The 24488-nt window shown below is 39.1% G+C and overlaps 2 protein-coding genes across 2 annotated transcripts; both read right to left on the reverse strand.

Annotated features, from left to right (window-relative positions):
• Positions 1-587: 587 nt before the first annotated feature.
• Positions 588-16427, reverse strand: mafga (v-maf avian musculoaponeurotic fibrosarcoma oncogene homolog Ga). Its single transcript, XM_016239730.1, has 3 exons — positions 16311-16427; positions 1632-1705; positions 588-1289 (listed from the first exon to the last, which is right to left on the reverse strand). Exons 2-3 carry the CDS (start codon positions 1665-1667, stop codon positions 837-839), a joined length of 489 nt encoding a protein of 162 aa, XP_016095216.1. The 5' UTR covers positions 1668-1705; positions 16311-16427; the 3' UTR covers positions 588-836.
• Positions 16428-19920: 3493 nt separating this feature from the next.
• LOC107556607 (sterile alpha motif domain-containing protein 9-like) lies at positions 19921-23772 on the reverse strand. Its single transcript, XM_016239741.1, has 2 exons — positions 20484-23772; positions 19921-20369 (listed from the first exon to the last, which is right to left on the reverse strand). The coding sequence occupies exons 1-2, from the start codon at positions 23716-23718 to the stop codon at positions 20203-20205; spliced, it is 3402 nt and encodes a 1133-aa protein (XP_016095227.1). The 5' UTR covers positions 23719-23772; the 3' UTR covers positions 19921-20202.
• Positions 23773-24488: the final 716 nt, after the last annotated feature.

Raw genomic sequence — 24488 nt, forward strand, 5'->3', positions numbered from 1 at the left:
TAAATGGGAAAACAAAGTAACTTGCGTTAATTATTTGCAAAAGGAACCATTTCAAAAGGGTATTTAAAAGCGATGTGTTACTTTACTAGCTACTTTAAAAAGTAATCTACTCTCGTTGCTTGTAATGTTTTACCCCAACTGATGACAAATGGCATCAATTCTTTTGTCTTTAATCACAGGAGGTTTAAATGTTACAATGTGACTTTTTTATGACTGTTTTTATGATACATTTATGGTGTATTTTAAAAACTTTTGTAGATATTTACACTCGCCAGTCAGTGTATACTTTCTACTGTGTGGAAAAAAGCAGCACAAAAACAAATTTTGTGTTCCATGGACCAAGTCATTCAGGTTTGGTACAACATGACGGTGACTACACTGGAAAAAATTGAAAAAAAATTTAATTTACTAATACATTTTAAGGTAAGTGGTTGCAATCAATTTATTTTAGCTACATTTAAATAAACAAATTTAGTTGACTAACTTTCAACATTATTATTTTTTTAAATGTAGCTAAAATAAATTGTTTGCAACCACTTACCTAAAAAAAATGTAGTATAATTTTTTTTCAGTGTACATGTGGCATATGTTTTTAATAATGTTTGTGAACCTCAAGTGTGTAATATTCTGATTAATGATACATTGATAACAATTGTTGTTCATTAACAACAAGGGTTGTAAATGACATCAGAGAGACTTTAGTGTTGTCTGTTTAGATTTTTTATGGTCACAGAGCAGATCATCTTGCTGAATTTTATCACGTCATATAACATAAGTAACCCTGTGCCTGATGAATACGCTGACCAATATACTTACAAATGTTCCCTTTTTGTGCATTATGACCGTGCTTCTGTTTTGGACTTGACAATGGTGATGACACTGGTGGCGGCCACTTTGCCTGGTATGAGGGGCCCTATGACAGATGTGATGGGGCCCCTGGCAGCGGCAACAGGGCTGCGGGCCACAGTCCTGGCAAAACTCTGGAGAGCCTCATATTTGGAGCGCAGCACATCAAGCTCCACCTTCATGCTAGCATTTTCTGAGGCAAGCTTCTCCACCTCCTGCTGAAGCTCCGCCTTCTGTTTCTCCAGCTCCTCCTTTTGTGTGACACGTTTGACGCGGCAGCTGGCGGCATAGCCACGGTTTTTGAGTGTGCGCCGCCGCTGTTTCAACTGCAGGATCTCCTCCTTGGACAGACCACGCAAGTGCTGGTTCAGCTCCCGCACAGACATAGACACCAGCTCGTCATCCGTAAGACTTGTGCCATTTTCACCTGGCTCTCGCTTCACCTGCAGGGAACCACATGGGACGAGATCAAGAGAGAAGAGAGGGAAAGGAGGCCAGGGGAGACTGAGGGCAACTGGAATGATCTTTAATATCAAACAAGCTGCAGTGATGAGCCTTATCCAGCACATGTTCAGTAAAGTTCTCTCGCTAAGTGAGAAACGGAAGGGTAAGAATAATAGTAATCTTAAGGTTAAAAAGCATATCAGTATGTTGGCTTTCTCAATGCTGTAAAATATATAGCTCATTTTTAGTTCATGGTAGCAAATTTATTGTGTGATTTAATACTCTTCTTCTGCTGATTTAAATTAAGAAGCATTTTTACTGGAAATATCACCTGAACATACCTTCAGTGCTTTGTTGCCCTTGTTTGTAGTAGTCATACCACGAGAGCCACTCTCCACTGCCCCACTCGACAGGTCTGTGAATACAAAAGAGAATTCACAAAGATCAGACAGATGTTTCTCAGTCTAGAGGGTAGACACACATGATTTGATCATTAAGATCTATTCCAAAATTAATTTAAATTCATGCAATAAATTTCTAAGACAGAATATATGTTAATTTCTCTTTGTTGAAACCATTATAGAATTGCCTGGTTGAAAATTGTCACCAGAGATGCAACAGATTGCATAAAAGTCATAAAAATAAAGTCATAGCAAAAACAAACAAGTGTTTTATACATTTGTTACTATGCAGCATAGGGTGAACTGGGTGGTTACTCCAAGACTATATTCTGCTCTCTACATATGACACAGGCTCCTCCCTCAATGTGAGTCTTCCTCAATGGGATTTTTTAAACCTAATTTATTATTCACCAAGTGAAAAAATGCAGAGCACTAATTCCGAGTATGGGTCACCATACTTGGCCACATGTCACTTCACTACAGCACATCGTCACTTTGGAATTCTAAGGTTTTATCTGACATTTTTGTCGAAATTGAGTTATTCACATATTCCTATTCAGTGACAACTTATTTACATTATATGATTTTTTTAAGTTGTGTACATTTTGGGGCTTTTTATCTAGAAAACTATAAGGTTCTGTCTATAAAGTATATGGATTGCAAAAACTTTGAAGCTCAATATCTCAAAACCAGGAATGCAGATAGAACTTAAAATTCCAAGGTGACAACATCTTTCCTCAACAAGCGGCAAAGTTTAAGGTATCATTCATATCAAATCACTAATCTTAAGTATCAGAAAACATCAAATGCAACAAGCACAGACAACACAATCCCAATCCTAATCCAAACAAACAATCTGCATGTACAAACTCTCTATATAAACACTTTCGCTAAGCAAGTCTCACAAACACAAACTCACAAACACAAACTCTGCTGCACTACACAATCAAACTCTCTTTGCTAACGTTTTGCCCAGAACACATCAACTACTTAAAAAAAAAATTTTTTTTTTAAGTACCACTGGATGTGGCTGCACCAATCAGGACACAGCACAAAAGGCACAGAGATAGAACAAAACATAAAACAACAGGGTTTAACTATGAAAAGTGATTACTACAAACAACCAAAAGCATTCCAGAAGCACCAAACTGCTGCCTTCTGGGAAAATAACAACCAAAACCAACAATAAACAGAAAATTTAACCAAGTATCAATTGTGTACCCATGTGATTTACATTTTATTTATACCTCAATATCAGATCCTGGAAAGACAAACCCATTATAGTGCTGGTTTTATTCTAATCGAAACGCTTGGATAACACTTTAATAAAGTTAGGGTCATTCACAACATACTGTATGCAATTAAACTTTTGTAACAAAAAAATAGGCCAGACGATTAGCAGTGCTGCATAAATGTGGAAAAAATAATATCTTACCTAGCCAAAGACCCTATTATCATGACAGACAACAGAGATGTTGCCCTGAGAAGAGCATGCAGGGATAGAATTGAAGCAGATGTGTCACAGTGGGGATGTTGTCACATGGGCAGAGACAGCAGCAGCTATCAGACACGCCTCTCTCTCTCTCTCCACACACACACACACACACACACACACACCTTTTGAGTCAGTGGCTTTCTACCACCCCAGCGGCTGCCAAACACACAGGCTCTGCCATACATGCTGAAATCACCTGCTTGTGTGTGTGTGTGTGAACTTAAAATATAAATGTTAAAATATAATATAATAAAAAATAATATTGTATTCCCCACCCCCCAAATTATGTATTTTACAACAGAAGATAATGGTAAATATTCTGCTTCACCAAATATTTTTATATTTTAAATGTACTGTAAGTTTTAATTTAATCCCAATCCTAATCCAAACAAACAATCTGCATGTACAAACTCTCTATATAAACACTTTCGCTAAGCAAGTCTCACAAACACAAACTCACAAACACAAACTCTGCTGCACTACACAATCAAACTCTCTTTGCTAACGTTTTGCCCAGAACACATCAACTACTTAAAAAAATTTTTTTTTTTTTAAGTACCACTGGATGTGGCTGCACCAATCAGGACACAGCACAAAAGGCACAGAGATAGAACAAAACATAAAACAACAGGGTTTAACTATGAAAAGTGATTACTACAAACAACCAAAAGCATTCCAGAAGCACCAAACTGCTGCCTTCTGGGAAAATAACAACCAAAACCAACAATAAACAGAAAATTTAACCAAGTATCAATTGTGTACCCATGTGATTTACATTTTATTTATACCTCAATATCAGATCCTGGAAAGACAAACCCATTATAGTGCTGGTTTTATTCTAATCGAAACGCTTGGATAACACTTTAATAAAGTTAGGGTCATTCACAACATACTGTATGCAATTAAACTTTTGTAACAAAAAAATAGGCCAGACGATTAGCAGTGCTGCATAAATGTGGAAAAAATAATATCTTACCTAGCCAAAGACCCTATTATCATGACAGACAACAGAGATGTTGCCCTGAGAAGAGCATGCAGGGATAGAATTGAAGCAGATGTGTCACAGTGGGGATGTTGTCACATGGGCAGAGACAGCAGCAGCTATCAGACACGCCTCTCTCTCTCTCTCCACACACACACACACACACACACACACACCTTTTGAGTCAGTGGCTTTCTACCACCCCAGCGGCTGCCAAACACACAGGCTCTGCCATACATGCTGAAATCACCTGCTTGTGTGTGTGTGTGTGAACTTAAAATATAAATGTTAAAATATAATATAATAAAAAATAATATTGTATTCCCCACCCCCCAAATTATGTATTTTACAACAGAAGATAATGGTAAATATTCTGCTTCACCAAATATTTTTATATTTTAAATGTACTGTAAGTTTTAATTTAAAAAAAAATCACAATTACATATAAAGAAGACAGTCAAAGTTAAGGTAAGGGTCAAAGGTTAGGACGGTGGTGACGATGGATGAAACAACATACTTTAGATCAGTGTTCCTCAAATCTTGCCCTGGAGGGCCAATGCACTGCAGAGTTTAGCTCCAACCCTGATCAAACTCACCTACCTGTGATTTTCTAATGATCCTGAAGACAGTGATTATGCTCAGGTGTGTTTGATTAGGGTTAGAGCTAAACTCTGCAGGAAAGTGGATCTCGTGGGCCAGATTTGAGGATCCCTGCTTTATATGGTTAAAATGTATAGATCTGTAGTGGGTTTGCTACAGACTAGAGACAGCTAGATATTTGCAAAACTGCTTGCCAATAGTGACTGTTTATTATCATTGTTATATTGTTTATCATTAACAGTGAAGAACTGCAAACCTCTAGCAGTTTGACAAATTTACCACAAATTAACAAGTTTGCCACAAAAAATAAAAAATGTTTTAAAGGAGGAGAAGTGAGGAGGTATCTCAATTATTTATTCATAGCACACATTTAAGCTAAGCTTTTAAAACTCACAGTGTACACTACAGTCTCCAGGCTGGAATCACTGTCTGCTCGGCTGAGATTTAGGTATGAAGATAAAGGTTAGGATGATTTTTCTATAGTATTACTGTATATTAGAACTGTTTGTTGTTTACTCTGGGATCTGATCAGACCCAGAAATAGTGACATATGATGTCAAACAAGTGTATAGCTGACAAAAACCAGAGAAAAAACTCAGACAAATCAGAGCTGATTATCTGGGGAGAATAGACATCAGATCCACAGGAAAACAGAAAACGCTGAGTGAAGCCACTTACAAGAAAGCAGGTGAAGTAATAGAGAGAGACAGAGAGAGGGAGGGAAATAAAGAACAAATAGAGCGAGGGAACATGGGGGGTGCTGGAGGACACAGCCTTGTGAAAAATGTGTCATCAGCACATTTGGGCTAGCTTGCAAAACGAAGGGTAAAAACCCCTGATCTCAGCAAGGACCCCAACCGAGGCACCAATTAGGAGGCTGTGTAGCTGAACTCAAATGACCACAGCGATCATTTCCAACCTTCAAACCCTGCCAGCATTCATACATTTTTAGAACCTGCAAGGTCTAGAGATACATGCAATGATAAATACATTTCAGTACATATACATATGATAAATGCTGAGCCAACAAAAGCGCTGTGGCCTTGTGTCCCTGTGTTGTGTGTTAATGATTGCCTTCCTTTACCGAGGCCTCAGGGACTAGTACACAGATGGATGCCATTGGGCTGGGCTATGCTAAAGAAACACCAACCTGCCCCATTTACCCGTCCTCTACAGAACAAAAGAAAAAAAAGAAAAACTAATTTCACTGCTCCTGAAGTTTTTACACTGATCTCTGGAATATGTGATTGGTCAATGGCAGTATTTTGTACTTGAATTAAAATGAGCGCAAATAATTTTGTATTTTGTAAACTGGCATGTAATAAGCAAGTTACTTAGTAATTGTATTTGCAACTTCATAGCTTTAACAGTTTGAATTTGATTACTAATTTCATGATACATTTAAAAACTAAAACAAGATTTACAAGCACAACAAAAAATTAAATAAATAAAATAAAAAATAAATAATAATAAAGGTAACACTTTAGATTAGGGATCAATTCTCACTATTAACGAATTGCTTATTAGGATGCACATTACTAGCATACTGGCTCTTTATTAATACTTATAAAGCACATATTAATGCCTTATTCTGCATGACCATATTTTAGATCCCTTAAGCCGACCCCACACCTAAACTAACTGTAACAACTACTTTACTAACTATTAATAAGCAGCAAATTAGGAGTTTATTGAGGTAAAAGTGGTAGTTAATAGAGAGAATTAGTTCCCAAACTAAAGTGTGACCAAATTAAAATGAAAATGCACAAAAGCGCAATATTTCATAGCTTCAGTTCTCCTTAACAAGATGAACCAGCCATAGTAGCACACAAAGCAATGCATCAACTTCTAGGCTCTAAATCACAGCCACACTTGGTTCCTGCATACTAAACACCAAGGCATTGAAAAGCAAAGTGTCTTATCTACGTTTGAAGGTGCAGAGTTGATTTTTCTAATAACATTGTGTGCATTCAGAAGAGTAGGATTTTGTTAGAATGTCTGATTTAAAGTACAAAACATTCATCAAGATGAGTCTTCTGATATGTATTTTATGCTGACGTTAACATAAAATACTTTGTCAGAAACCCTTGTTGCCTGACCATATTCAAACCACGGCTCCAGCAAATGCTGTTTACATCTAAAGATATGAATCTTTAAAGGGTCATATGATGCTGAAAGCCGATCCGGCGATCGACAGCGCGAAGTTGTTGTATTTCCTCAGCGACCAGCACAGATCAGCTCCAGGCACGACGAAGCGGATATCGTCCTCTTTTGGAAGGCCAACCAATGTAGTTTCGCTTTCACAACTAAACACAGCGCCTTCACAACATGGCGGCGGCAACAACAATACTATAGCGAGAATAAAAGTTATGCCTTCACAGAGTGGTTGAACTAGGTATTGCAGTCTACATTCAAAATATTGGAGAGGGTTTTTTTCACCCGGCCCCTCCTCCTCAGACATGAGGCCTCCTCCTTTAAATGAGATACTTGCAAAGTGATACAAATGCATTTTTATTGAAATACTTTCTTCTCAGTTTAATTTCTAAAGTCATCAATAAGCAGGTTAAAAAAATCTACAGTATTTTCCTGTCCTGATTTTTGAGGAAGGTCAACAGAATTAAAGGTTTTTAAAAGTTTTGAACAGAGCTTATACTTCACATTAGCCAAAATTAGACTTTCTGTGATGCACAGATTCCACGTGTGCCTGATAAAGCAAGCGATCATTTCAAGTCATGATGTAGGTTATTTTAATTTTTTATTTTATATGATCTACATGTACTAGCTCTAGGGATTTCCTTACTCAAGTCATACTTCTCGGAAAAGAATCAGCCATTTAACACTTAGGGCATTAAAACTAAAGGGATAGGCCTAGTTCACCCCGTGTGCCTGATAAAGCAAGCGATCATTTCAAGTCATGATGTAGGTTATTTTAATTTTTTATTTTATATGATCTACATGTACTAGCTCTAGGGATTTCCTTACTCAAGTCATACTTCTCGGAAAAGAAACAATCAGCCATTTAACACTTAGGGCATTAAAAATGAAAATCCTGTCTTCTCACCCTGTGTGAATTACATTTACATTTAGTAATTTAGCAGACGCTTTTATCCAAAGTGACTATTACTTGATGAATTAGGGGAAGTCGTGGCCTAAAGGTTAGAGAATCGGACTTGTAACCCAAAGGTTGTGGGTTCGAGTCTCGTACTGGCAGGGATTGTAGGTGGGGGGTAAATGTACAGCGCTCTCGCCCACCTTCAATACCACGACTGAGGTGCCCTTGAGCAAGGCACCGAACCGCAGCAAAAATGGCTGCCCACTGCTCCGTGTGTGTGTTCACTGCTGTGTGTGTGCACTTTGGTAAATGCAGAGCACTAATTCCGAGTATGGGTCACCATACTTGGCCACATGTCACGTCACTTAATTTCTTCAAGGGACACAAAAAAATAAAGAAATTTTGAAGAATGTTTGGTGGTTCTTCAATGGTTCGTCAAGAACATTGACTTACACTGTTTGGACACACACACACACACACACACACACACACACACACACATGCACACTGTGACTTAGAAAGTAAGTCAGTTTTGGAATGATATAGAGTGAATATATTTCTTTATCCCTTTAAGCCCCATAAGCCCACCACTAATACCACTCATGACACAGAGCACAGCTAGTGAGAAGAACAATGATCTTGATCATGGAAAAAGTCTTGTATATTTTAGTGAAAGCCATGAGGTTTCTGCACATTAATGTACATTCAAGATATTGTCCAACCTGCTGACCTCTCGGAAGCCATGATGCCCCTTAATTAAGACTACCACTGGCTTAGAAACCCTATATTTAATGTCATGCATGATCAGCACCTCTTTTTTATATGCCTCATCGAGCACAACCAAAAAAAGAAGAGAAAACAAGTAGTGGTGTGCAGATCTAATAATCTCTCCCTTCAAAAGAGTCAAGTCGATTATCAAACAAGCTGCATGTGTCGAGCACCATTTAACTGCAAATTAAAAATCAGACTCGGCTGATGGCTGAGGTTGTGTTTCTTCAAGACAGGCATCAATTTATGCGCAGAGGGCAGAGAAGCCATAAACTAGAGGCTATTCAGAGCATGAAAAGGAGATGCTAATTATTCTGATGCTTTTAGCAGTGAAGAAGCAATGATGGACCATTAACAGTCAATAACACAAGAGTAGCACTGTTGATAGGGGAAACTGCAGTGATAGATTAGTGGGGCTTGCCAAGAAGATCTTGAGAAGCATTCTCTCAAAGTCAACCCCGAAAAAAGCCTAATCAGTCAGCTGTGATAACAATGGAGTCCAACTTTGGAAAAGAGATTTAATTTGTAATGAAATGAAAGTTAGATTCATTATTGACATTTGGAGTCACCCTCAAACATTGTAAAAAGATTAGAGTCTCTTTCTAATGCTGTATTGATTGTGGAGCCACACACATGGGTAAGGCTTCAAATGCAAAACTAGAATGAGAAAACTAAGCTTTCATAAACTCATTTCGTGCCAGACTTAAATGACAGGGGAGACATTTGGACGTGGAGTAAAGCTGTCAAAAATTAAGAGCTAAATGTCTGAGTTATCATACAAACTGAATACTAGAACAGCATTAGAATAAAGAGGAAAGAATGTACTTGAAGGATAGATGTGCTTGGAGAATGGGACTTAGGGAAAAGACTTGAAAAGAGACAAGCTAAAGCAATCAAAAAAATAAATAAACAATTTAATTGATGCATGATGTGTGCATTATAATGCATTTAATTAACAAGTTTTAATGACGTGTGTGAAAACCTTGTGAAGACTTACAGAAAACGTTTGACCTCTGTCATTGCCAACAAAGGTATATAACAAAGTATTGAGATGAAATTTTGTTATTGACCAAATACTTCTTTTCCACCATAATTTGCAAATAAATTCTTTAAAAATCCTACAATGTGATTTTCTGGATTTTTTTTTCTCATTTTGTCTCTCATAGTTGAGGTATACCTATGATGAAAATTACAGGCCTCTCTCATCTTTTTAAGTGGGAGAACTTGCACAATTGGTGGCTGACTAAATACTTTTTTTCCCCACTGTATATATTAGGGGTGGAACAGTTCAACTTTTTCATGGTTCGGTTTGTATCACAGTTTTAGGTTCATGGTTTCGGTACGGTTCGGTATGTGCTATGTTTAGGGAAAAACTATACTGTCAAATAAAAATTAAGAAAATAACAATAATCTAACTACAAGCAACATCACAAATAAATACAATAGAGTAAAGATACAAATAAAATAAATAGAGATTTTCAGTTTTTTTTAGGTAGGTCTAGCATTAGCTTTTAGGTACTGAAATTGAATAAAGTAATCAAAGGTAAAACAGCATTGCATATTTGACTGTATAAATTAAAGATTAATCTTCATTAAAGTTACAAAAGCTATTCAATCAAGAGCAGTGAGGGATTTCTTTGTTGTTGCTGTTCGATTAATATTAAAGGTGCTGTATGTAAGTTTTTGACTCTACTAAAGCATAAAAATACCATAATATGTTTGCAGATATTTAAGAAACATGCTAAGTTAACATACTTGTTTATCTGAAAAACAATGCTACAGTGAGTTATTCTACTTTGAAAATGTACGTTCCGGGCCGGAATGTCGGTCTCTGTTTTGGTTTGTGATACCCGCCCACTGCCAGTTTACCCAACTGTATTTCGGGACCCCGGGTTGCCAGTTGGCGGAAAACACACATTTCATTCATGGTCAAGTGCACTCTTTCCTGTTGGTGTTGTCAATCTGGCAACCTGCTAGTGCGTCAAGTCTGAGGAGGAGGGGCCGGGTGAAAAAAACCCTCTCCAATATTTTGAATTTGGACTGCAATACCTAGTTCAACCACTTGGTGACAATCAGCACCTTTAAGAGAGTGCTGTCATTTTAAGAGAATGCACTGATCCCTCTTTCCTGTTGGTGTTGTCAATCTGGCAACCTGCTAGTGCGTCAAGTCTGAGGAGGAGGGGCCGGGTGAAAAAAACCCTCTCCAATATTTTGAATTTGGACTGCAATACCTAGTTCAACCACTTGGTGACAATCAGCACCTTTAAGAGAGTGCTGTCATTTTAAGAGATTCAGCCGGTTATGTCTGCTATAGGATACTTACCAACACTGGCATTTTGACATAATTTTTGTGTGAATTTGTCCATTCAAACACAATACTTCAGAGAGAGCTTAATATTTGCGCGCGTTCTGAGACGCGGATTTGCTCGCGAGCTAATCCTCTGGCTCTTAAATGTTTAAACTGGCAAAGCTTAAATGAGTTTCACGAGTTCGCACTTTCTTATAATTAATAAAGGTTATGCGTATTTGGCGTGCTGTCCAGGGAGAGGGCTCCGAGCTCGGCAAGACTCCCGAGCCCGGGGCACCCCCTCCTGTCCGGGGAGAGGGGTCCGAGCTCGGTGTTCAGCCCGGCCCGAGAGCGCTCCCCCAAAAAGCAATTAAAACAGGACAGCAGCCAGATACGTGCATTTACGACCCCCCAAAACAAGGCTTAATGTTAGAGGGGTGCTGGACGTCCTTTGGTTAACATTTATTGCGGCAGTAACTGGGAAGGTTTAGGTTTTGTGGAAGTGTTCCGTGCTGAAAGAGAGAGGTAGATAAGATAAGATAAGATAAGATAGAAAAAGGCTCCTGCGGGAGTGGCTACTGCTGCGGCAGTAGGGAAATACAGAGAAGGCTCCTGCGGGAGCAGACATTGCTGCGGCAGTGGGGAAATGTAGATAAGGCTCCTGCGGGAGCAGACATCTGCTGCGGCAGTGCGGAAATATATATAAAGGCTCCTGCGGGAGCAGTCACTGCTGCGGCAGTGGGGAAATACAGATAGGGCTCCTGTGGGAGCAGGCACTGCTGCGGCAGTGGGGAAATACAGAAAAAGCTCCTGCGGGAGCGGACACTGCTGCGGCAGTGGGGAAAAACAGGTAAAGCTCCTGCAGGAGCGGGGGGCTGTTGGGATGGCTTGGGTGGGGATGGGCCGTTGTGGATGGATTATGTGATGTTAAGGGGGGTTGGCTATGGTGGGTCAAGGGTTCGACTGAACGGGATGGGCTGGCTCCTGCGGGAGCGGTCACTGTTGTGGCAGTGGGGAAATACAGATAGGCTCCTGCGGGAGCAGACACTGCTGCGGCAGTGGGGAAATACAGAGAAGGCTCCTGCGGGAGCAGACACTGCTGCAGCAGTGAGGAAATACAGAAAAGGCTCCTGCGGGAGCAGACACTGCTGTGGCAGTGGGGAAAAACAGATAGGCTCCTGCGGGAGCAGACACTGCTGCGGCAGTGGGGAAATACAGATAGGCTCCTGCGGGAGCAGACACTGCTGCGGCAGTGGGGAAATACAGATAGGCTCCTGCGGGAGCAGACACTGCTGCGGCAGTGGGGAAATACAGATAGGCTCCTGCGGGAGCAGACACTGCTGTGGCAGTGGGGAAATACAGGTAAAGCTCCTGCGGGAGCAGGGTGCTGTTGGGATGGGTCATTATAGATGGCTTGGGTGACGTTAAAAAGGGGGTTAGCCGTGGTGGGTCGGGAGTTTGAGTGAACAGGGATGGACTGGCGTTAAAGAGGGTGATTCTGAGTGGTCGGAGGGATGGGTAGGGGCATGGCGGAAGGAAGAGCAGGCATGCGAGATGTAGGAAAGACAGCTGCTGGGACCGCTTGCGGAGGCGTGCTCACGCTTGGGGTGGCTCCGGTAGCGGAAGAAAGAGGGGGAAGAGAGGGGGAATGGTGGGCGTTGGGGAAAATACAGGTAAGGCTCCTGCGGGATCAGATGCTGCTGTGGCAGTAGGGAAATACAGATGAGGTTCCTGCGGGAGCGGACGCTGCTGCGGAGGTAGGAGGGTACCTGCGGGAGCAGTCGTTACTTGAGGCAAAAGGGGCGATTGAAAAGAGAGTAGGGAAAAATCGGGAAATGGCAGGTTGTAGGTGGAATGGAAAGCTCTGAAGCATTTCCATGCTGTAAAATAGGATTGCAAGGTTCTGGGGGAAACGGCTTGAAAAATAGAATCGAGTGAAGCCTCGAGAAGAGGTCTCAGAGGATGATTCAATGGAATATCAGCTCTGAATAAGGAGGTACTGGGGTTGGTAGTGGTTCCGCTTCTGGTGCCAACAGCCTGAATTTCTGGAAGGCAAAACGAGAGAGAGTCAGCTATTTGGTTTTTTGACCCGGGAATGTGTTTTGCGGTTATGATGAACTGGTCGCAAGCCGAGATCCAAATTAGATGTCTTAGCAAAGACATTAAGGCGGGTGAATGAGAACGGCCTTTATTAATGCAGTGCACGGTAGCCTCGTTGTCGCAGTGAATAATGATGCTGGTGGTGGACCACTCTTTTCCCCACAGAAAGGCTGCCACGACTATAGGATATAGCTCAAAAAGTGCTGAGGATATTAGTGGCTGAGGTAAACCTAACAGCTGGGAAGGCAACGTAGAAGCGAACCAGCGGTTTTGGTAAAAACCACCGAAACCGACGGAGGGGGCGGCGTCGGTAAATAATTTGATGTCAACGGGAGAAGCGACCAAATCGCTGTAAAAAAAAGATAAGCCGTTCCATTGTTTAAGGAAGGAAATCCACAGACTGAGCTCGTCTCGGCATGAATTGGTTATAGATATTTGATCATCTAGCTCGTGAACGGAGGACGCAAGAGAGAGGAGGTGAGAGATGAAGGGGCGGCCTTGCGGAATGATTCGCATTGCGAAATTTAGATGACCGAGCACGGATAGCAGCTTGCGTTTGGAGCAGTTTGGGTTGGCTAAAAGAGTGGAAGCCACCAGAATCGTTCTGTCTATTTTTTCCTTGGGTAGAGAAGCTTGGAATTTTTGTGAATCTAGGTTGGGGTCTGAATACTTTCCGTACCCACTGTATATATATATATATATATATATATATAATTGAGTTCTTGAACATCTGCATTTTTCTTTTGTGAAAGGGCAATGTATGTGGGAGAAAGAAAAAGAAAACTTAAGGAACTGAAATTAAGGAACCAAAATCAGAATTTGTCAAATTACATACTATTTCCATTCTTACTCCAGACAAGTCTAAATTAGAGTGCACTATAATGTGGTATGAATAATAAAACTATTCTGTGACATCCAGTGAGAGTTATTTATGTCTTTAAACACAGTTGTTTGTTAAATTTAAGCTCTCTGATGGCTTACTCCTCATTAATTCTACTCTACATGAACATCTTTGAATAAAACTAAAATAAAACATTCTTGCACAGTGTTACATCTCGAAGAAAGAAAGAAAGAAAGAAAGAAAGAAAAACGCCTAGCAACAGCAGGCAAAAGACAACTGCAGTAAAAAAAAAAAAAAAAAAAAAAAAAGACATCCTCACTTACACCGAGTTTCATCATCGACACCCCTCCCAACACCCCCCCAAAACCCTATTGATCTTTTCTGGAGTCCTGTGCTGTTAGAGCTCTGCATCCAGATAACACTGTACTTAAGGACTCTTTCAAGGACTGTAATTTCTGCAGAGATGGCATAAGAATTGGAAGATACGAGGAGCACCTACTCCACTCATTAAAGACTTTCTTTAGGTTGCATCAACTCCTGTCCTAGCACAGCTTCAGCCAATAAGTGGCTCATGAGCTCATGTTAAATAGAAATACCAGTCAAAGCCTATATTACAGGCAAAAGGAAGGCTGGATTTACAGAAGGCATGTGATAGACCATACATCTTTCAAAAGAAAGCCGGTGTCTAAACCCCTGCTGCTCGATGAAGAAACTCATCAGTTCTTGTTACCTGCTCTGGCAGGTGAAATTACATATGAATAGATGAGGTTTATGACACAAAAGGGCATCCTTATATATGCAAGGCAGATTTACGTCTGCCCAAGCTATTGTTGATTAAGTCAAAAGATCTTTTACACAAACTTGTCCAAATACATAAATGTGTACCATACAAAAAAGCAAAGATTCTATACAGCACTTCATTCAAAATTCTCTTAAACTGAAAAAAAATTAAATATCATCAAACAAAAATATTATGATATGTTGGCTGTTAGGCAAACAAATGGACACAATAAAACCACATTACCATACATTCAGACAAGGTTTAACTATATAATGAAAATGTTTTTTTTTTACCATGCACATGAGGTCAGGGCAAGTTAAATTTTAAAATGTATTAAACTTAATTACACAACTGGGCATGTTATCAATGTGTGTTTAATGAACGCTGTCTTTGTTTTTCAGGGCAATAATGCTGGAAATTTGCAACAGCTTTTGTTTTGTAACCAGGACATAGCAATACCATACAGTGAGTGCAATGCCATATCAAAGCTGTGTCCAAACATTTAACTGCAATACTGTAAAAATAAATCAGAAGTAAAATGTTACATGCTTCTTTCCTAAAGTACAGACAGGGCATAAAGTCATGGGTAATGCACTATATTCAAAAAAGCTTTTACAGTGTCACTCTAACCTTCAGCTCAATATGGATCACATATGCTCATGGCAGTCAGGACTCAGGAGTGCTCTTGATGCTTAGAATTGTGGTCAACAAAAACCTGCTCCTGCTGCTCCTGTTTTATGCGTATTGTAACATAAGAGCAAGCACATTCAGAAAAGGAGCCTTAGATCAATCTTAAGACAGTGATCAAAGTTTGTCAGGAATTTACATTTGGCAGAATTAAAACTGACAAATACTCAAGCATTCTAACAGGTCAATGCACATTAACAAACAGCGTTGATTAATACACACGTTTATTACTAAACATCTCGCAAATGAGATCACACTAAAAGTCATCTGCTTCTGAATGTCATACTAATATAACAGATAGTCATCACACGGACAAATACCGGTACATAGATCCGGGAACTGATTCCTGAGCTAGAGGCATGCATGAACCGAGCAGCATTATGATGAATCAGCATCCACGATCCGATTAAAACAAACAAAGCGATAATTTTTTTTCATGCATGCAGGAAAGACATATGAATAGCGTTCGAACAAATGAAACCTTCTTTCACTCCGATTTTTACCTGTCATAGATATGTGAAGGAAAGACTGGATAATAAAAGATTCCATTCGCCCATTTAGACATGAATATATGAATACAGCATCATTTGATATTGACAAACACACGCGCCCTACCTGGTGCTGAAGCGCACAGCGCCCTTATGATGAAACAGCAGCTTTGTGCTGATGTGTGTGTGCGTGTGTGTGTGCGCGCGCACATTTCTGCACATCCCCCTAGCTGTCACTATAATGCCTCTAATTCACAGAGGGAATCCCCATAGGCTGTGCGTCTCTGACTCCGGCCACGCTTATTAAATGTGTTTATGATACAGCAGCTCGTTTGCATTTTGAATAATAAATGCACGTGCGTTTATACAGCTGCTTCAGGTATATGATAGACTATACACACACACACACACATATATATATATATATATATATATATATATATATATATATGTGAAGAGAGTGAGTGGAGGCGTGCATGCACACTCAGCACAACAACACTGTCACACAATTGATGTAACAATAATCGAGTCGACTCACCTGTTATAACAGAGGCCTTTCTGTTTGAGCGAGTATTTGTGTGTAGAGGATCCAAAGCGTGCTTGAGAGAAATGTGTAAATGTGTTATTGTTGCTCGGATTCGCTTTCTCTTGTACTGAAATCATCAGACGTCATATGATGTTTGATCACGTGGCTTCATTCATGAAGGATCTACGACACCGCTTATTTAAAGGAGCCGTCTGGAATGCAATTTTTAATTATTATTTTTTTAAATGATATATTTTAGTTTTTTAGATAATTCCTCTTTTATGTTATATGGATTCTTCTAAGTAAAATATCAACGTTACAAAAGCCTTAATGTTTATTATAGGGAAACAAATAATTAGCAGGGAAACAAATAATTTTAATTAAGAATATACATATAACCTACATTATAATGCATTCAGTATAAAAGTGTGCGCCACACCAGTACCAGTACGCGTTTTCCCACAGATCTTTGTCCAATATCATATATTGTTGTTACATAACTCCTCCTTTATACTAGTTACAGTATATGGATGCTTTTAAGTAACATCTCAGCATAGCATTATTTTATTTGATATAGGGAAACCAATCTTTTTAAATTAAGAATTTAATTATAAAATATAATGTATAAATAAATGTTGAACATTTTACATTAGGTGGAAATGGGCATCCTTTTTAATTTGTATGAATTCATTTATTATTATTATTATTATTATTATATTACTGAAAAATAAATGTTGTTTCACAAGTTGACACTATTCAGTGTCATATTTTGTGTGTTCTGTTCATATTTCCTTTCAGGTTATTTACGTCCCATTTCATAGAGTTTTTATTTATTTTAAAGTGCCACGCCACTTAAACGGGACAAAAAAGAAATACAATCAGTGTTTGTCAAAAATGACATTTTAAATGAGCTTACTCATTGTAAAACACATTGGTTCAATTGGGTACGCAAAACAAATATTTTATCAAAGGTGTAGTTGGTATAACTCCCTTTTGTGTTCTTAAAGAATCTCAAATCCTCTGCACTGTTTGTGCAATTACACACACACACACACACACACACACGCACACAAGCTGTTGTTTTCAGATCAAGTGGGACTCTTAAATTGAAATTAACATTGTTCCTGGTAGTTTGCCAGTGGCTTCACATCATCATCTAATCCAGTCCACTCCTTTCTCTGAGAAAAAGGTGCTTAAAGCAAGTGCTGCCAATAGAGTTGGCTCTGTTTAAAAATGTCTGTATGATTTTACAACAGAAAAATTACAACAGAATTTACATTTTTGGGCAAACTATCCCTTTAACGTTTAATTCACTTTGCAGATAAAAAAAAAAAAAAAAAATTATAGACTTAAAAAAAAAGTAACCTCTTTCAATCATCATCAGAGTTGCAGAGCCTTGTGAATGTATTACCAATTTTCTTCTTGTTTTTACTGTGTGCAGGATGTTTCTGGGCTGCGGTCTTTGGTCAGTGGGTTACACTGATTGTTGTTTCCAAAGCTTTATTTTGATTTTCAGTATTTAATTCAGTACTTTATTAAAACAATTTTTTAAAATGTCTGTTCCGTAGTCTGCATTAAAGGTGATGCAGTTGAGTAATTGTGGTGATAAAAAGCAGTTGCAAATGTTGTACCAACGTAAACATACTCATCTTTTTTTATTTCCAGAACATGATGCATGATGGGACTTGGACTTCAAATACCGCTACGAAGCAGTGTGGATTTAGTGTGCGTTAAGGGTTGTTATGAATACTGAAGATGGCTAAACTCGCTCATAAATTACAGCCAGTCATCTAACTATCAGTGTAGCCAAAGATTAAATTTCATATACACAAAAATGTGATTTATAAATGATAAACAATAAAAAAAATTCAAAATACCTCATCATAGAGACGGCCGCTTTCGAAACACTGCTTCATGAAGCTTCGAAACCTTTACGAATCATTTGTTTCAAACCGTAGACTGTAAAAAAAGATGGATGATGCTTCTCCACTTCCTTCCACTATAGAAAAGTGAGGCCAAAACTATAGTTGTAGTCAAGACCACCTAAACCGAGACCCAGTTGAGACTAAGAACAAGGCATGACGAGACAGAGTCAAGACCAACACCACATTTACTGCATGAAAATGAAAATTATTGAGTCAATAAAATACTTTAAAGGGGTCATATGATGTGATTTAAATTTTTCCTTTCTCTTTTGAGTGTTACAAGCTCTTGGTGCATAAAGAAGATCTGTAAAGTCGCAAAGACTAAAGTCTCAAATCCAATGAGATATTCTTTGTAAAAGTTAAGAGTCAGCCTTAGAACGATGAGCTTTGTAAAAATCGACGCGTTTCAGAAAGGCGGGGCATAGAGGAGAAACAATATTGTACAGTATGTGGAAAATAATGTGTTTTTTGAACCTTAAACCGCATAAACACATTTCATTACACCAAATAATGTTCTTTTTAGCAGCATCATATGACCCCTTTAACAATAAGACCATTGTCCGTATGATCATAAATTGACCAGTCTAGAAAAAACATCCAGAGTCCTCTTAGTCTGAGAGTTATCAAGTACAAATGTGGTTGAGACAGAAACAGAAAGAAGACCAAGGCCTTCAAAAAATGGTCTTAAGACTGGTCTCAAGACCAAGACTGGTTTTAAGTACTACAACACCAGCCAAAACATCTAAGTATTGTCACTGTCATCTTGCACCACTGATGTCATTTGTAGCCAATAATTTGATCCTTCTGAAACTGATTAACTTCCTTCTGATTAACATCTTTTCCACAACCACAGGATGTGTTGTTTTTTTGGACGGGCAGTGTATATATATATATATATATATATATATATATATGGAGTTGGGCTATAATTTATGTAACTAATAGAAACAAAAATAAAGACAAAGGACTACCCTGCTTATACCTCGATTAATCTCAAATCTACCACTTGTAACTGTTGATAATTTAACTGAACTATTGCATCCATTGCAAATAGTTTAAACAACTATATGGATATATTCTCCAATATTGTACATGTTTTGTGAATGTGGTTACTGTTATGATGTCATTGACAAGGAGCGTGGCTTCTGTCAGTTTTAAACCCACCCACAAGAAGGGGCCAAGTTAAAATCTTGTTTACAAACAGTAACTGAACATTTTTTGCATAGTGCACCTTTAACTTGTCATTCCTGCTCAATGAGTTTAGCAAAGTGTCTACAACTCTGCATAGCCTTATGGAAACTGGCGATGACGTGTGATGTCGGCACAAACAATGTGCACGAAGGTATGCAAATACATAAGATGGGCAGGTAGGCCACACACTACCATTGCATTCAGACTGCAATGACTGGATGAACATTTTATTGTCCTGAGTCTTCCACAGAGGATGTTTAATTTTTATTTTTAAAATAATTTTGAAAACTTAAATTATTGCTATCAGGATGTGAAGAGATATTTTTAAGAAAAACACTGCCAATCCTTCCAGTAAGGCATGCAAATAAGCACTTCCAGAATATTAAAATATAAATGCCTTTATTTTTTTATACAAAGCATTATCATTCATGCAATAATCTATAAACTAAAATAACAAGATTGTTAAAATATAAAATCATTGAAAATGAGGAAATGTATGTCTCCACAGAGCCCTCCATCCTTATTAGGTTCCCCAGAATCAGTTTTTGGTCAAATCCAGAAAAAAAAAAGAATTACACATATCTCCCAATATCTCAACAATTTCTCACATTTAAAGTTTTACTGACAGCTGAGAGGTGTAAAATTTCAGTAAATTACATACAAAATATATGTTACCAACCACGCTAAATTAAGTATTTTCTCAGCCCTAAATGCCTTTCTTTTTGGATGAGAATTCATTTGCATTTAAGACGTATTCTCTGCCTAATCTACCCTAAACCTACATTTGTCTATGTTTGTACTGTAATGTTGTATGCAACAGGTCCTTTCAGAGTGAAGCCTAGGTAAAAAGTGACATTCTCATTATTGTGGGGTACTGAGGATGTCTTCAGAGCTGGGATATGAAATTTCATTCCTTTGGGACCCTCCAGAAATACCTTCTCATCCTCCGTCCAGCCTGTGACACATTTCAGCAATTTAGACATTTTTGGCATTTTCCATACTTGTCCACTAAACCATTTCAGACGTTTTTCTGAAACGGAGAACATGTTTGTGATTGTTTCAAACTTACTCTTGTGGACAAATTTTTCAAACCCAGTCCCATTGCTCAGGAAGAAATGAGTGTAGATCCTCTTTTTCCTTGGCGGGATGTCTTTCAATTTTTTGTCATAGAGTCTCTGGAGGTGTTCAACAGCAGAGAGCACAGTCTTATACTTGCGTTCTTTATCCACTTCTGTGTCCTGCTCTTCTGGCCAGAAAAGTAAGACGAGCAAGAAAAGAGCACTTGGTAAGCATCTCTGTTTCTCTTTAGGAAACTGTTCACTCAGACTTTGTAGATCCTTAAATGCAGCTAGCTTGGGTGACTGAGTTGAGAGGCAACTTAAAGCAAAGTGTGATGCTATGTAGTGGACAAGGTCCGCTTGTGGCATTTGCGCCCCCATTGGATTGCTTGGGTAAAGTGAAATAATTTGCTCCAGAACCATGACAGGACTTTCTGGTTTGTTAGGACCACAACAAACTTTCTGGTTTGTTAGGAGGGAAAAAATGGTTGTGATGTTTCCCCCACCGTGATGATAAATCATCATGCGTTTCATGACAGGCGTTAACTTCCCTTGGTTTTGATCTTTACTTTGAGAAACACCACTAAAGTATTTACCATAAGTTGAAGACTTGTTCACCAGCCAGTGCATGGGGTGCTTTGTGGTCCTCTCAACAGTCTCAGATGTCTTCTCCTCATCTGTGTTCAGGTCAGTCTGGAAGTAACTCAAGTCTTCTGAAATCCATTCCAGAGCCTCCAGCATTATTTTTTGTAGATTTTTCAGCTTCCCATGAAAATTTTCCCATGGTATTTCTACCTCAGCAGGCACATAACCTGAGAGGAGGTATTTAATGCATTGGGAATGATTTCTTCTTGAGAACACATCAAGAGAGGAAATTAGCTTCAGCAATTCGGATCCTACTTCTACTACTCCAAAAAAGCCAGCATTGTTAATGGTGTCATTGTCTTCAACTGCTGCCTTCTCACATTCCTGAAAACATTCAATAGCCTTTAGTGCCGTTTCCACAGTGCCTACTATACTTTCAGGTGTTTTTTCAGTTTGCTTCATGGCTTTAAATTTTGCTATGAACCACTGCCTGTACACCTGACCTTTGGTATCAAGAAAGTAGGAATTGTTCGGTCTTTTTGCTACTGCAGTTTTTGCCCACTGTTCTGCTTCTTCAAATCTGTCATGTTTGTAATTGAGTCGAGCCAGTTGTTGAGCAAAAAATGCATCCTCATGAAAACGCTTGTAAGCCGCCTTGAGAAGCTCAATAGCTTTATCTGGACACTCTTTCTCTCTTACATGCTCAATTAGGGGGGAGAAAAAGCTGTCCAATTCATCACCTTTGCTGATCCTGCGGCGTGTCATGAAGAGATCTCGCAAGAACTTCATGTACTGATCTTTAGCAAACCTGTGCTCAAACAGCACATCATTGTTGAGAAGATCCAAAGCGAGACAACTTTGTGGTTCCTTGTCACCCAAAAGTTGGTGGAGGATTTCCTTGGCAACCAATGGATGAATGATTCTGATCAAGGTAATGTAGGTGTTTTCATCTCTCAAATGTATTAAGACCAATCTAGCTTGCTCACTTAAAGAAGTCTCAAAGGCATGTTGTCTAAATCTATCCAAATGGCAGGAAAGAGCCAGGAGAGCTTCGCAATGTGACTGAGAGATGAATGAGTTCTGCACGTAAGTGTTGAGCAATGCCACATACAGAACAAGCTTAGTAACAACAGAATTGTAATCAATGCCTTGCAGTAAATGCTTGACAAACTGCTTCACATATTCAGCAATTTTGTGGCTCTCAAATTCCTCACTCATCAGGACAAATGTTAGAATGAATTCTGGCTTGAACTGTTCTTCAAGGCTTTGTCGTTTTTTGGAAAACTGCTTTTTTTCTGTCTCTGAAAGCTTATGAGTAATAGAAACATTCTGTTGAACAGATTCCTTGCACATTTTCTCTGGATTGTGAGATCTCCTACAACTCAGCAGGATGAAGCAGAGAGTTCCACGTGCTATTTTCTTGGTATTGACAGCCACTGTCAATTCATGCTTGACATCTTCTAAATACTCTTGATCACAGTCTTCAAACAGCAGAAGTACAGGGAGGCATTTTTGGGGATCTTTTTCTTCATATTCTCGAAGCCAGATGGCATCTTCTGAAACAACCATTGCTGAGTATGAAGGTTTTACAACTGCACACCTTAGATCTCTTCGGTTATTCCACAGTATCTGCCTTGCCACTGTACTACCACCGCTGCCCGGATGATGGTATATGTTGATGCAGCTGATGGGTGCCCGATCCAAACTCCAACAAAGACAGTCCTTCACCAGACTGTTGACTTCACTGTAAGCATCTCTTTGAATAACCTCCCCGACAATGTTTTTATCCGCAAGCCAGAGATTCATCCAAGTTACTTTTCCTCCATGGTAAAACTGCTGCTCAATTGTCTCCTTTTCAGATTCAATGAATTCAGGACTGGTTTCTTCACAGTGGTTTAGACTCAGAATCTCTAAAGAACATCTCATTTCCTCCTCTCGAGTATCAAGAAAACACTCTCCTTTGACACGGATTGGTAATCGTTTCATTGCCCGTGTAGTGGTAGGCTGGACCTGTTGGAGGGTTGCATTTATTTGACTTATTGTCATCCCAACAACACTTGAACTATTTACTGTTTCCATGTCACAGGATCCTAGAGCAAAGCGCTGCCATTTCTTGAAATTCTCCTCCGATTCTGCAAGGCAGATAATGTCTTCATGTCCTTCCATGTCGGTGATGAACTCGTAGAATGTGTTTAGGAAAGGTGTATCAACAGGTGAGGTAAGGAGGAAAATCACATGAAAGGTTCCTTTGGGTAAGATATCTTTGCAAATCAGTGACACACAATCTTTTAGGAGGGTCCTTTTTGTTTTAACCCAGGTCTTCTCATCACAGGGAGGCTCGTTGCCTTTGAAATCGTTCCGGCCATTGCAAAATATCCAGCTGATTTGATCAAACAAACGCAGATGACTCTCAAATTCTCGGATGCTTAAGCCACTGGGAATTTTGTAGTTCTGCATGAAATGGCGGTTCACTGCATGGTGCTTACTGTATTCATGGCATAGCCCCGACACGTTGGAATCTGGATCAAAGTCAAACATGCAGAAGATGTTCATATTGAGCAAAAAATCAATGCTTTGCAGATCCTTCTCCAGAAATCGGTTGGTAACCAGTACGTGCCATTTTTCCTTGTCCATTATTTTCTTTCCACCTGTTATGAGCATGATGAGCTTTTTCCCCAGGTTCTGGGACAGTTCTGGTGCTATGAAATTATGCCTTTTCTCTGCTTCTTCTCTCCGAGCATCCCTAAAACTGATGCGTTGGTAGAACTCACTGAGGTCTGCCACTGGTTCGGTTTTAGAGCCCACTCTGCGAAAAGCTGTGTTCTTCTCAAGCTGAACTTTGTTTGCCTTCTCATTGAAATTTGGCAAGCTAACAGAGAACACCTTATTCTTAACTATGCTCAATGTGGGCTTAATATCAACCTCCACAATGTAGAGTTCCTCTGTGCTGTTTGAACAGACTACTTGAACAAACTGAAGTTCACCAATACAAAATCGTACAAGTTCGCCTTCAGAGCTAGAGAAACTCCTCTCTATGTAATCTAATGCATCACAGTATACTTCTTTTTCCTTAACAGGAATACCAATGATTTCGCCATGTACATAACCAGTGTCACCTCTACTGTCCATGACACCAAAATGTATTGTGCCATTTGTACGAACATTCATACAACCTGTAGCAAATTTCAGCACTTCCTTTGCGAACTTGGCCTGTAGTCTTTGGCGGTCCAGAGTTGCAGCAATGGCAAATGACTTATACTCATGACATGGACTAATAAAATCAATAACCCCTGATTCTGGTAAGAGTACACTGTTTTTAACATATGTAAAATCAACACCTTTCATATCAAAAGGTCGTAGTTTTGAATCTCTCTTTGTTGTTATCACAGACACAGAATCTTCTTTATGCTCTTCCCTGATATCGGGTCTTG

This window comes from Sinocyclocheilus grahami, unplaced genomic scaffold, assembly GCF_001515645.1.
Source record: "Sinocyclocheilus grahami isolate Dianchi unplaced genomic scaffold, SAMN03320097.WGS_v1.1 scaffold574.1, whole genome shotgun sequence".
NCBI lineage: Eukaryota > Metazoa > Chordata > Actinopteri > Cypriniformes > Cyprinidae > Sinocyclocheilus > Sinocyclocheilus grahami.

Excerpts from the sequence above, each read along its gene's own strand:
- mafga (XM_016239730.1), bottom strand. The coding sequence starts at position 1,667 with ATGACTACTACAAACAAGGGCAACAAAGCACTGAAG. Across the intron at positions 1,290-1,631 it reads AGGGCAACAAAGCACTGAAG|GTGAAGCGAGAGCCAGGTGA; the intron begins GTATGTTCAGGT and ends GGTTCCCTGCAG.
- LOC107556607 (XM_016239741.1), bottom strand. The coding sequence starts at position 23,718 with ATGCTCATAACAGGTGGAAAGAAAATAATGGACAAGGAAAAATGGCAC. Across the intron at positions 20,370-20,483 it reads TGAAAAATTTGTCCACAAGA|GCTGGACGGAGGATGAGAAG; the intron begins GTAAGTTTGAAA and ends AATGTGTCACAG.